General features: G+C 43.9%; 1 protein-coding gene across 4 annotated transcripts in view; it reads right to left on the bottom strand.

The window, feature by feature from the left end:
* LOC111872959 (histone acetyltransferase KAT7) overlaps positions 1-14,644 on the bottom strand; it is a 441,373-nt gene that overhangs the window by 106,769 nt on the left and 319,960 nt on the right. For all 4 annotated transcript variants that reach the window (XM_033754896.1, XM_023867286.2, XM_023867287.2 and 1 more), the window contains exon 8: positions 11,055-11,148. In XM_033754896.1, the coding sequence (XP_033610787.1) occupies positions 11,055-11,148 (94 nt within the window). The remainder of the gene's footprint in view (positions 1-11,054; positions 11,149-14,644) is intronic.

Here is a 14,644-nt window from a genome sequence, read left to right as displayed (position 1 = left end):
ACCTTCCAGGACGTAAAGCGTGTAGTATGTTGTATTATACGGCGTTATATCCGGGAAGACGGCAGTCTTCAACAAAGACTTTAACGTTGTAGAGAGTCGAATGTAACATTATGTATGATTTATACCAGGCTGGGCCGCGCCGTAGCTTAAGCGGTTAGTCGCTGGCTTCCCACTCCGGTGGGATTTGTGGTGGAAAAAGTGGCGCTGGGGCGGGTTTTCTTCGAGTACTTCGGTTTCCCCTGCCAATCTTCATTCCACCAAATTCTCCATCATCATAATCACCCGGGGCAAGGTACAATAGGCCAATCAGTGGCCGCTGCGCCGAGTGGACCCAGTTCGACTCTACCTCCCACTAAGCGGCCTCCGTAGTCTAGGGGTAACGTTCCCACCTAGTGACTCAAGGTACGCGAGTTCAAACCCGGCGGAGGTCGTGGAATTTTTAAGGGCGGAAAAATTCAGGGAACAAGTCCTCCGGGAGGGACTTTAAGCCGTGGGTCCCGTGTCGTAGCTTTACGGCACGCAAAAGAACCTTATGTCCCAGGACCACTGAGCCAAATTCAGGACATTTCCCGCCCAACAGTAGTCTCTAACGCCTCTAGTAGAGGGGGGAAGCATCGAGATACCGCTGAGCCAGTAGAGGCCGAACTCGCTGGCTGAGTCGGGACTGATGGTACGCACCAGTACCGGTAGGGAATAGAGACTGGTAGAATATCATAGGGGGACGCACAATGGACCAACAGTTGGTCTAAGTGCATGGTGAAACCCACCCACAATACAATACAATACCCCCCCACTAAGAGAATTAAAAAAGATGATACCAGGCTGACATAGACCCAAAACGAAATTCGATCAACAATTTGTAACGAATATCCCAATATTAAATTTAATCGAAACATATTACAATGTTGTGTCGGACACTAAGCTTGCACACGACATCTGTAGGATAAACTGACATATTCGCTTCATGAAGAAAACGCAACATAACACAAAATGTGTGACGTTGCGAATAGTGGTTAGGGTAGGTATGTGAAGACACTAACCAAAAACTACGTGCACAGACCTACATCATCGTCTGAGGGTGTTCCTTGCAGGATAACGTACCACCTGACTGCTGTCGTTTCGCCAACATGACGGAACTGACTTACCATCTGCTAATTCTTCTTGGAATTTCAAACGGAAATGTATGCCACGCACACACGTGTATGGTACGTCACACAATCTTTGTACGAAAAAGGGAAGCACACGGAACGAGCGGTCGTTGTGTTTTTCAGACACCTGGAGTGAATGACATTTCTGTTTGAGAATTACAGACTGCCTAATAATCAGTGCAGTGAAAAGGTAAAAGGTGAAGATGTCCCCGTGCTTAACTAATTAAGCACTACGTCACGAAGGCGTATGGGGGAGAGGATGTATAGATCCACATTTTCTTGAGTTCGGCACTAGCCGGAAGTGACGGGGCAGCTTCATGCTTCGGCTGTTTTATCCCCTGGAAAGAAGCCCCTGGTACCAATTCGATAGGTGTTTGGGTGGACCCCAGAGCCGGCATGGACGACGTGGAGAAGAGAAAATTCTTGACCCTACCGGTACTCAACTCCGACCCCTCTGTCGTCCAGTCCGTAGCCAGTCGCCATATCGGCTATGGTATCCGGCTCGTAATCAGCGCAGTATGTGATGTAAAACTTCCTGAGTAAAGAAAAATAATTTATATGCCTCGACAAGCGTTCGCCTTATATTTATATTTTCTGATATTAAAATAAAGTTATAATGTTCTGTAAAATGCCAGGGACGGATTATTAGCCCGACAGGGTCTCTTAACAGCAGCCAGCTACTAACGCAGAAACTGTAAATAGCGACCGGATGTCAAATACTAGCCGGATACTACATGCCATCTGATAGAGGGATGGGGGTGGACGGATCGCACTACATCAACAAGAGGGCAGTAGATTCCGTCTTCCTGGTGGAGCCGGGATAGCGACTGGTTATGGACTTGACCGAGAGGTCGAGGTTTGGGTCCCGGTAGGGTCAGGAATTTTCTCCGGCTCTGGGGTCCACCCAACCTCCTATCCAATGTGTACCGGGAGTTCTTTCCCCGGGTTAAAGCGGCCGGTGCGTGAAGCTGACTACTACCTCCAGCTAGTGCCGAGGTCAAGAAAACGTGGATCTATACGTCCTCTCCCCCATACGCCTTCATGGCGTACTGCTTAATTAGTTAGGCTTTTTTCCTTTTTAGTTACCTTTTTTCGTAGTTATTTCCCTTATTCATACGTCGGAGCGAAACGCAAACTTTCACAGGACTTTTCTGCCGTAAGACTGTCTACACAAATTATGACGCGCCTTGGTTCGCAGAGTATATTGACTTTAGCACAGAAACTGTATACAGTGATCAGGTCTCAACATCAAGAACGTCCTTAAACCGTAAATAGTATGCCCTCGTTATAACGGACTAATATGGCGGGGCTGGGCACCCGTTATCGCCGATGTCCGCTATAACCGGGCGAAAGGAAATTCACGGAAGCACACACAATAGACACAGAAACACACAATGATTTTAGGTAAGTGTTTTTATACCGGGTTCTTTTCTATTTTAAATAGTTTTCTAACTACAAAACTTTTTAGTGCCTCAACATTGCTAAAAATTCACAATCGTACTCAGCCAGATTTTGTCCGTTATAACGAGGGTTTACTGTATATTCTTACTACAGAGCTTCCGGTACTAGCACAGGTATTGTATAGTGACCGGGTATATAAAGCACATTGTCTTTAAAATGTGTATACTCCTCAGATCTTCTAAAGGGTTCTGACGATGGTGTCTAATACTCAGAACGAGTGGATTTTTGGACTTTGTCCATCGTCCGGTATTCTAGAAACTAGGATACACAAGGTTTCGGAAACTAGATCTGTTTTCGTCCTCATGTGATTGAGGTTAGTTCTTTCTAACTGACGCAATACAGTAGGTGTCTTCCCCCTTCACCTGAGGACACAAATAGACACAGCTTCCGAAACGTTGTGTATCCTAGTATCTGGAATACCGGACAATGGATGAAGTGCAAAACCCCAGCAATTCTGACTTCAGATATTCATAATACATGCAAAAAATAAAGACAGATTGATGGCATTCATGTGTAACAATAGTGCAAGATGCCACTAGTGCGTATCTTACTGCTGGTACAGCTCGCTAGGCGGCACTGCCCAACATAAAACAAGCTGACGGAACCTAGTTTAGAGGAATTTTTAAGCTTACAAGAATACAGAGAATGTGGAAGGAGTTCAGAGATTCTGAGAAATGAGTTTTACCTATGGGGGTATTCTAGAGAACACTGCAGGTATGTCAGGAAACAGAGAACAAGCCAGGAACTAGAGCACAACACTGTTGTTGTCTGTGCGGCTATTTCACCAGCAGCAATGCGAGAAGTTGTTGTCAACAGAGCATTGACGCTAATGGCGGACATCTTGAAAATTTATGACTTACCACAACAACGAACTAACATCTGTCCGCTTTACTTGTATCGAAACAGGTGAAAAGCGTGTGGTTATCTGATACTATCACAGAAGGTACAAGCATTGAAGCAGATGTTACAGTAATATGTAAATCTGGAGGTGCAATTAGCAGCAACAGACAAGATGCTAATGGCGAAGTATAGTGATTCTGATAATTCTAGTGGCTCATACATCACAGTCATTTAAATTAATACGTTTAATCTTAATCTTAACACAAGCGTACTAAGCAAACAATCCCATGAAGCAGAGTCCCCGAGAAGCTGACAGTCGGTTAAGAAATGTCCAGCCCTTTATGGAAGTCCGTTACCTATTACTGGACCGTATCCTGATGAGTCCAGTCCGCACACTGTTTCCTTAAAAACAATTTTAATACTTTTCTCCAGTCTCCGCTTACGTTTCCTAACCGATCTCCGCACTTCGGAATTTATGGCAAAAATTCTGCACGCACTTCACATCTCTCCCATGCGTCCCACATGCCCAGTAAATCTCATCGTAATAGTAATTATACAGGACGCAGAGTGAAAATCACGATGCTCCTCGCAAAATGGAAAAAAAGAAGTTTTTGTCATGAATCACTGGAACTGCAGTGGTGTCAATGGTGGGCTACACCTCCATCTTTCAAGTATTATTTTCATGATATCCCCTCGACCCCCACCACTACGTACCCCCCTTTTTCTCTCTCTATATATTATATACAGGGTGTTTCAATACTTTAGGGCATAACTGCAGGAGGTGATTTCCTAGGTCTTTGTGCTCAAAAAAGTTCATATAAACATGTGTCCGATTTTGGACGGTTACGGAGTTATGACCGTCTTTTAATTCCCGTACACGCCCTCGTGTGAACCGCGTCTATCATCTAGCGGGTCTCTATTTTTAGCCAGCTACAGACAGAGCGTTCTCGTTATCTCGACACTTGAGAGGTACCTAAGGCGTGGTGGGTTGGTATGTCTGGCCACGGCTAGTGTGGCGGCTACTGGTGTTCAGAACAGTTCTCATATCGGTGCGTCTGTTACGTTCACGATGCCATTTACACTTTCATTTGAGGAGTATGCAGATATGATTTATGTGTACGGGTTTTGTGACGGTAACTCAGTTCTTGCCGTAGCTGAATATCAGCAACGGTTTCCGAATCGTAGAATACCGAACCGGAGAGTGTTTACTGGAGTTTACCAGGCATTGCGAGATACCGGTAGACTTCCCGGCGTTCGTATTGCAGCCGAGCGTGGTGTTAATGAAGGCACAATGAAGAAGGCATTGTTCGTATGGTACACCGCAGTCCACGTACGAGTATGCGAAGAATTGCCAGCCAGGTCTCCAGACTTAAGCCCACTGGATTATTGTGTGTGTGTGTGTGTGTGTGTGTGTGTGTGTGTGTGTGTGTGGGGACGGATGAAAGAACTGGTTTACAATGTGAAGGTGGCAACGCGAGATGCTTTGCTCGGTCGCATTCTGGACGCCGCTGACCACAGAAGAAACAGCCAGCTGAAGCTGCTACGTGCTACCCCCGCGGTTCACAACCGAGCGGCAGCTTGTGTTGCGGCCAGCGGTGGCATTTTCGAAAATCAGGTTTAATCACCAATCAATTCAAATTAAAGGTAATTTCACGAAGTTAACTTTACATTCATACTTTAAATGTATCATGTATTATGCTGGTTTATTATTTTGTTCCGTTTATTGTCAGTAATCGTTACCTTCTATTCTGAGTTTAAAACGGTCATAACTCCGTAACCGTCCAAAATCGGACACATGTTTATATGAACTTTTTGAGCACAAAGACCTAGGAAATCACCTCCTGCAGTTATGCCCTAAAGTCGTGAAACACCCTGTATATACACACATATATGTTGTCACGGTGACCTGTAAGGGTTTGGATTGGTGAATAGATTTATGTGACTTTCACAAGTCGTAACTGTAATTAATGTTAACACTCTCAAGATTAACGTAACTGCAACACATGAAACATCTTCAACAGTTTAGCTATTGAATAATCCATCCTCAACCTTCAGTCCTCTGGAATTCTCTCTCTCTCTATCTCTGTACCTGGATTCTGTATCTCGGCCTGAGCTGACTTCATGCGAACCGGAGATTACCTTTATTATTCGTCGCTGCCATGAAAACGTGTTTCAACTCGCCCTTGTAACAGAAACTTAGTGTTTACATAGTCGTTGCTTATCAACGCACTGTTCAAGCTGGTCATCCCGGAAACGTGTTTCAACAAGTCGTTGTCTAGCAATGACCGTCTTCTCTGACTTCACTATTCCGACTTTCATGTGTCATGTCACAATATATACATACGGTATTATCCTCTTCTTGCGTACTTATTTACAAAAGTGTATGTGTAACAAATTCTTAACTACATGTTCGGAATTGTACTTAACGGTCCTTCGAGGGCACGTCAGAAAACAAACAAGTACACATAATTATTTTAATAAAAACAGCATTTAGATTTGTGCATTGTATTCGAATTACACGGAAGTACTGGCAAAAAGCCAATTTACATGGATCGGGAACTGATTATAGACAGACGGACAGCCATGTCTTTAAACCGCATTGGAGACATTGGAATAAGGCTCAGTCAACAAAGAAATGCGTTGGTAAGGCAAGGAAGGGATGGGGGATAGCAGAGGGATCTAATTGGTTCTTGGAAAAGGCGCTACCAAGTTTGGGCGATTGTCTTCATATACCCTACAGCATAAGGTCTGATATTCGAACGAGAAGACTGAATCTGTGCTGTTGTACAGGCATGAGAAACCTAACTGTGCAGGAGGAGAGGGGAAGGGAAAGGCACAGCACAAGGCTACAACGAGGAGAAGGCTCAACCACGACCACTGACCACATAACCAAGAATCTGAAGAGAAAAAGAAGAGTAATGGCGGCCGCACACCAACTGCGTCAAGACAAGCATCAAGACATGAGACAAAAGACGCAGTCTTGCTTCATTCGTGATTCAGACTCGAGTCCGCGCATCAAAGTAGCACGTGTCTGCGTCTTATCACATCTTCTCTAGTTCATGACATGACGTTGTCCAGTGAGGAAGACATTTTAGTTTACATGTGGCTTAAATTACGTAAAAGAAGGAAAACGAAGTGGATTCATGACTTTAATGAGTCGTGAGTCCACAGTTTTCCGCATAGAGTTGCGTTTGGCAAGCATTATTGTCATTAAGCTTCAGTGTGTGTAGTCACCTTCAAAGTAATAGTCTTCTGACATTGTACCCAAATCGACGGCCTCTGCTATGCTTTGAAAAACTGCTGGAAATCATTTTTTTTAAAGTGGTTAGAATATTGTGGCGTCCCACCAGAAAGTCGAAATGGTTGAGGAGATCAGAGTTGATTTTCTAGGCAACGACCAACGTTCCCACGACAGCGGCTAGGAAGCAGAACGCTAGCAATTCTTAACAGTGGAGTTTCCACCGTTACACACGAATTGTTGAAGCAACGTTTCGATAGCACCGAGCGGAATGAACCCTTCGAGATGGGATTCCCTATCGAATCCGCGTGGAAGTCATAAGAGAGGGAGCCCCACAAAAACAAGACCGTAAACCCGTGTGGAGGCGGGGTCGAATACCTGCACCGTGACCCTGCGAGTCGTAGGAGGCGACGAAAAGGGAAATCTCAAATCTGAGTCAGTAAAATATGGTCGCGAGTCTCAGACCCGAGAAAGACTGCACTGGCAAGAAGCAGCAGCATATACAAAAGACAGACCCGTCCTCTCGTCAGAGAGGGCGCCCCACAAAAACAAAACCGTAACTGTCAAAGCGTGATTAATATCTGGTCATGGGCCCCAGACACCAAGACTTACTGACTGACTGACCGTCAGTTGCAATGTGACTTGGACTTGGACGGGAGACGAGTTCAGTTTGCATGTGACCTTAGAAGAGGAGTCATTCTTCAGTTTGGCAGTAATTGTAATTGTGAATAATTGTACTTGTAAGTGTAAAAGTGAGCGTCCAATAAACATAGTAGCCAAATCCGAAACCCACGTGAATTATTGTCGCGTTACATAGGCAACATACGAAAACATCAGATTTTGAGCTGTCGCCGAAACTAAAAGTGACAAAATATTCTACGGCGAACAGCAGCATTAGTTCGGAGTAAATGTCCGCGCTTCGGAGACTTTCTCTGCCCCCCACAATCAGAAAATAGCACACTAGTCGCCCAAAAAAGATTTTATTATCCTTCTCTCAGTACTGTTCATACATTGATCTGAATTCCAAAATGATTCCGAATGAGCTCAATTCAATGATGGTATACTTTCGGGAACATGAAGAAAGAAAGACACACAGGGGAACAAAACAGAGTAGTNTGGTGCATTGATATAATAGTTCGGCTTCTTTTCTTTTGGGGGGGGGGTTATTTTCGATGAATGTGCTGCCATCAGCGTTCCAAAATTTGAAGAGACAATTTTCAAACAATAGTTATGGCGTAGTTCTGACCACTGGCTTTCACATCGCGGCATCTGTACATTTTGGAAGACTCAAGCCTCTTCATCAGCAACTAGTCTTCACCAATCTTGTTAAATGATTTGAGCAAAACTTATTTTCTCCAAGGTATGTTGACGGAAAGACAAAAAACAAACAAATCACGATGCCAATAAAACATTCACTGCGACCGCAAATAAAAATTAACACCAAAAACTATTTGGAACGAAATGTCTGAATCCTGAAGTCACGTGATCCAGCATGCGCCAACTGACCAATGTCGTTGGCTGTTGCATAACATCAGTCCTTTATGTCACTATTACATTGTCCAATGTCAACTGTTCGCTGTTTCGGGCATATTTGATATAATACACAACGCTGAGAATGTTGGCTCAAACGATAACGCTTCCGACTTGTTCTCACTAGGGGCCCGGTTTCAATCACGATCGAAACACCAGCTCCCGTAAGGTTGTTCACGGTTTTCCTTAACAAATGTTGGGCAAAGCAAAAGGTAAAGTTCTCCCTGTGTCAACGAATTAAGCACTATTCCATGAAGGCGTATGGGGAGTGGATGTATAGATTTTCTTGACCTCGGCACTAGCTGGAGGTGTGGTCAGCTTCACGCCCAGACAGCTTTACCCCCGGGGAAAGAGCCTTGGTACCCATTGGATAGGAGATTGGGTGGACCCCAGAGCCGGTCTGGACGATTTGGAGAAGAGAAAATTCTTGACCCTACCGGGATTCGAACTCCGACCAATAAATGTTGGGTGAGTACCTCAAAGTAGGCCACTGCCGTTTCTTTTCACATCCTTACTAATTCATCATTCACTGATAATTGAATCATTCGACATTGCATAACCTGCATTAGTGACAATGTCGTCAAATAGACCACAAATAAATTAATGAATAAAATATATACAATGTTTCGGCAGCTATATCCGTTACTTTCGTCAGGTGTAGCGAGGAAACGGCGTTCTCCTTCTAACGCGCCCATGCGAGCAGACTCCTTTCCTGCAACCCATAGCTGATTACCTAAACATACACAGTTTACGAAACGAGAATATGCACAATATCCAGCAGACTACATACATGCGTGTAATGCATACTGCGAATCGACAGTTGTCACGTGCCTTCAGGGAAATAGCATTCCGAATATTTACATGTCAGACCTTGTGTGCATGTTTGTATATACATACATGCCTACTTACAGGAAATAATCTTCATAACGTATCGTTACGACAGAGTCAAGATAATTGGGAAAGGCTAGACAGAACACCAAGTATGGGTTACACCGCACACCCCGTCACTGAATCCTATCTGCCTCGAAAAGCGAGACCATAGGACTGTGTACTGACACTGCTGATATTTCAGATGACATAGCGCTCTTATAACAATTCGAATGTTTGGCAATAAACGCAATGTAAGCCTATACAAGGCGGTCTCAGTAGCCGAGCCGTCTAAGGCATGTACTGTCTTCGCTCGCTCGGAAGCCGGAATCGTGGGTTCGAATCCCACTCAGGGCATGGATGTTTGTGTGCGTTTTTGTGTGTTTGGCTACAGGTAGAAGCCTTGCGACGAGCTGATAACTCGCCCAAGGAGTCCTACCGTATGTGTAAGATCTAGAAAAACCGAAGTGAAACGGAGAGTTTCATGGAGGTAGGCCTAGGCCCAAATTGGGGCTGTAGCGCCACAGGAAAAGCCTATACAAGGCAGACATAAACACGAAAAAAAAAAACATCGGGGTGACACACGTAGAAAAGCCTAAAGTTGTAAAAATATACCAACAGCTGCAAATTCCTCAATGTCGCCACAACTAACAACCGTATTGGTCCTAATGAGACCCAGAAACTTAAACGCACACGTCAGATCTGAAAACTTCATGACAAGTAATATTAATATAAAATATTCTCGGGTTACCGTATCAGTTGAGCCAGTTGATTAAAAATTACCGACGTTTCAGGAACCATCTCTGCCTCCATTATCAGGGTGTGACGTGACACAGGATCCCCCATTGGCCCACTCTTAGTTCCGTTCACGGGGCCAAGTTTTGGTATATAGATGGAACGCTTTAGAGCCTATGACGATAGGGACAGAGATGGTCCCCGAAACGTCGGTAACTTCTATCAAACTGACACGGCTAATAGAGGACGGAGATTTTATTAATTGCGCGCATACTTTATGACTTCGTTGTCATCACTCTCTGTTCAAAGGAACACAGAAACTTCCTCTGCCGGTACCAATAACTACTTGCTGCTACATGCTTATATTCGACCCACAGACTACGTAACTGTACCGTCCCGAAATAATTTTGTACATTTGAACCCTTCTGGCTTCTACAACGACCGTAATACTCCATATCTTATAGGACCACTCGCTCTATGAAACCCCAATGATGTTTGTTGGTATGGTGACCTCAAAATCGTACCTTTCTTTTAAAAGATTAAGTAGGCTAAAAATTCATTTTATAAACCCGTAACACTCGCTTAGGGACCCAAAACAATCACTCACTCACTCGCTCCTGGAGCCGAGCCCTTCTTGAGAAGCCGCCACTTTTGCGATTATTCAAGAACTTCCCAGCATTTCATTGCCGTATTCATAAGAGCCATCCACCGGTCCCTATCATGTGCCAGATCGATGCAGTCCGTACAATCACACAGTATCTAAGATCCCTTTTAATATTGTCCACCTACGTACGTCTTGGTCTTCCTAGTGGTATTTTTCCTTCTGGCTTTCCCACCAATATCCTATATGCATTCCTCTTCGCCCCATTCGTGCTACATGCCATGACCATCTCATCCTCCTTGACTTAATCATCGTAATCATACTTTGTGAAGAGTACAAGTTAAGAAGCTCCTCATGTAGTTTTCTCCAATCTCCCTAACTTCATCTCTCTTCGATCCAAATATTCTGCTCAGCACCTTGTTCTCAAACACCCTCAGTCTGTGTTCAAAACACAATCAATCAATCAAACAAACAAACAAAATTAAAAAGCTCCTGTGTTCGAATATATACACATTTACGGATGTTTCGGAATGACTGTCCAGGCTACGTATACTTCGGAAACTACCGGGCAGAGGATGTTACTTTTCGGACCCTCGCTGCCGGAAGCTACTAGTAACATAGAAGGAGTACTCACTGAAGTCGATGAGGAGGCGGCCGTAGCCCTGACGCTGGTAGGGGGGCAGTGTAAGGATGCAGGACACATTGTAGTTCAGGAACGAGTTCTTCTCCTGAAACAGAACCAGACGAAATAATGAGCACACTTATTTTTCATCATATTTCGCATCTGAAACTTCGGTACCAGCTTTCGAACCCTTCACGAAAAATCATCTTCTACCTTATCTTTCATCGCAGACTTGTTCAACGGAGACTGTCAGTTGTAACTCTACCGCTGGCATAACTCCTTCTGTCTCCAAGACAAGCAATCAGTATCAATCATCACAAAAGTCACATCCAAGTAACGTTTACGCAAATTATATATGAGGCTGATATGGTACGGTGCCGGTCACGGTATGTACTGTCTTCGCTCGCTTGGAAACCGGGATCGTGGGTTCGAATCCCACTCAGGGCATGGATGTTTAGTTTGTGTGTGTGCGTTTTTCTGTTATTGTGTATAGGTAGAGGCCTTGCGACGAGCTGATCACCTGCCCAAGGAGTCCTACCGAATTTGTAAGATCTAGAAAAACCGAAGTGAACGGAGAAGTTCATGGAGGTAGGCCTAGGCCCACTGGGGCTGTAGTGCCAAGGAAAAAAAAATGGTACGGTATATAACAGGATCGGTATAGCCAACTTAAGATATGCTTGAAGACACCCTGCTATTCGTTGTTATTAAGCGCTGTTTACATTTAGTTAATTAAATGAACGCATTACGCGGAGGTCGCGTCTATCTGCACGGTTCTGGCCGCAATTAACCATTCTGAACGCGCGTGTGTGCATACACATACAGACGGAGAGACGAACGGACGTCTGTAGGCAGATGCCTGTAGGGTGTATGTAAAAATCTATCCCTATACCAGGCCGTGAAAGCCTATGGGCTTGTGATACGTCGAGGCTCCCACATTAACTAGACAATCGGTTCATGCATGGCGATGAGGTTGCCAGCCTTACAAGCCTGCCGCCCTTTACTCCCCAGGAAGTTTCCTGGTAATCATTCCTGTTAGAGGCCGAGTCGACCCCAGTGCCATAGTGTGGCTGGAAGGGTTAGGTAAATTAAAAGAATCCACTTCATCGGGACTCGAACCCGCCACATTCGAGCTTGCAGCAATGTACCTCAACGAACTATGCTATCGCCCCCCCCCTAAGGTGTACGTATGCATGTATATATATGCACAGATAAGAGGCAGTTGGACAGACATAGAGACAGGTAGAGAGACGGATATAGACAGACAAGTACTCAGACATACTCGTATCATCATCATCAGTAATCTGTCAAGACGACAGGTCCACAGTCTCTTCCAAAACAATTCCTCCCTTTAATGCGATCTAGAGCTTTCTCCTTCAAATGACAGTATCCTCTTCTGTCCCCAAGGTCATCCAGCATCTTCTTACGTCTTCTTCCTCGTCTTCTTGTCACTTCTATCCGCCCCTCTAACTTTCCTTCGATAACTTCTTTTAGAAGGCAGTTTCTGCGTAAAACATGACCAATCCAATTAGCCTTCCGTTTTCTTATTTCATGTAGGATATTCCTCTGCTCACTGACTCTAATTAACACTTCTTCATTTCTCACATAATCGGTCCAACTGATCTTCTCCATTCTTCTCCAACACCACATTTCGAAACTTTCCAGATGTTTCTGATCTACTGCCCTAAGTGTCCATGTTTCAGCCCCATACAGAGCTATGCTCCAAATGTAGCATTTCACTAGTTTCTTCCTCAAATTTAAGTCCAATTTGCTGGTAAAAAGATTCTTCTTCTTGCTAAATGCAGCTTTTGCCATGGCAATCCTGGATCTAATTTCACACGTACACCTTCCATCATCTGTTAACAAGCTACCCAAATATTTAAAACATTTCACATTCTCCAGTTGTTTTTGGTCTATCTTTATTGTGAGGGGTTGGTTGTCTCGAAATTTTCATTACTTTTGTTTTTTCCACATTCATTTCCATGCCATAGCACCTTCCAATTTCAATTAGTCTATCAATCATGCCCTGTAGTACAGTTTCTTATACAGATACAATAGATGGATTTATGGAACATATCTGAAGTTTTCAGAGAAGTAAAGACTGGTAGGTGATTACCACTGTTTCAGAGGAATCTGGTGCCTCAGTCATCAGTCTACCTCGAAGAAGAAGAAGAAGAAGAAGAAGAGCTGTGCCCACCTACCAGATCAGACTACAGACGGCGTCACAACCCAGTAAGTCCACAATATGAGGTAGAAGACCATACACTTACGGCCCATTTACTCTTTGAATTGTTACTTTTATTACACATACTTACACCCTCGGTGAATAGCTCTGCTGCTGCTGGCAGCTCTGATATATCGAACCGAATCTATACTTGTGCTAACCATCCGCACGGCGACCAAATCACTAATCACTGGTAAAACCTTGTCAACCCATATTTCAATGCCGATTTTTAGAACATTTCTGTGTCGTTTGAATGGAATTGTTTCTTTCGGGTTTAAACGGCTTCAAAAGTACCAGCAACCTTAAGTGGTGGACTGCGCACTGGCAAGAAGGGTTCCAACATCACTGGGGGATATTATTATTATATTTTACTGCAATTGGGTGTTCACCCGGTGGCAGTAGAACGTACATTGATACAGACAAGGAAAGTCTATAACATAAGGGAACAATACAAAACAAAATACAATACAGAAGGTACACACAGTGCAAATCCAAACATATAAAGTTATAAAAGAGCACGTGCTTGTGTTCGTTTCACTGCACTCACAAGGACATTTCACATATCAATATACATATTTCTGTTGTGAACAAATTTCATAAAATGAAGCAATACTGTGTATGTCTTGTACCCGTGTCCACGCATTATATCTTCGGTGGCTTATTATTTGGATTCTACACCCGAATTTGTACAGCGAGATACATAGCCCCTTTACGCGACATCATATAGTTTCACATGTCTTCAGACTTCAACATGGATGGTACGAGAATGTGTTGGAATATCGGAATTTCTTCGCAACATCAGCCAGCCCGAACAGCACTGTATCTACAGGATGATTCATTCGGAGAAGTACCCGAACCAATAATTGCAAACCACGCAATAATTTACCGATAAAAATGAAATTTGGCGAAAATATACTTTTGTAGATGTGGAGATAATAGGGATACGGACGACCTTCAAATTCGGTTTCCTACTTTTGGAGACACAGGCCTACACGACTCTCCATGTTCACGAATGTTTCGGCTAGCATGGTTGCAAGGATCGCACGATTTGCATAAATGGCGTGAACCGGACTGACAGGCACATGGTCCGTGTTTCAAAATACACATTGTTGCCAATTTTAGTTTCATCAGTAAATTATTGCGTGATCTATAAATGTAGCAGGCGGCCTCTTCCGTGCGAATCACCCTGTAGACCTACTTCTTACTCCTTACTAAAGGGAACAAAGATACAGCCATATCCAAAATCAGCGAACAATGCGTTGTTTAACAAAACGTCCACTGAAGGACTTCTTGTTCTCACAGACGGAGAAAATGATGGAAATATTCCATCCTAAAATGGTTAGCAACAGATGGCAGTTATTTTCGGATCCTTAAAATTCTC

Source organism: Cryptotermes secundus, unplaced genomic scaffold, assembly GCF_002891405.2.
Source record: "Cryptotermes secundus unplaced genomic scaffold, Csec_1.0 scaffold407, whole genome shotgun sequence".
In the NCBI taxonomy this organism is placed as follows: domain Eukaryota; kingdom Metazoa; phylum Arthropoda; class Insecta; order Blattodea; family Kalotermitidae; genus Cryptotermes; species Cryptotermes secundus.
Note: the sequence above shows the minus strand (reverse complement) of the source record. Positions and strands in the feature narration are given on the sequence as shown.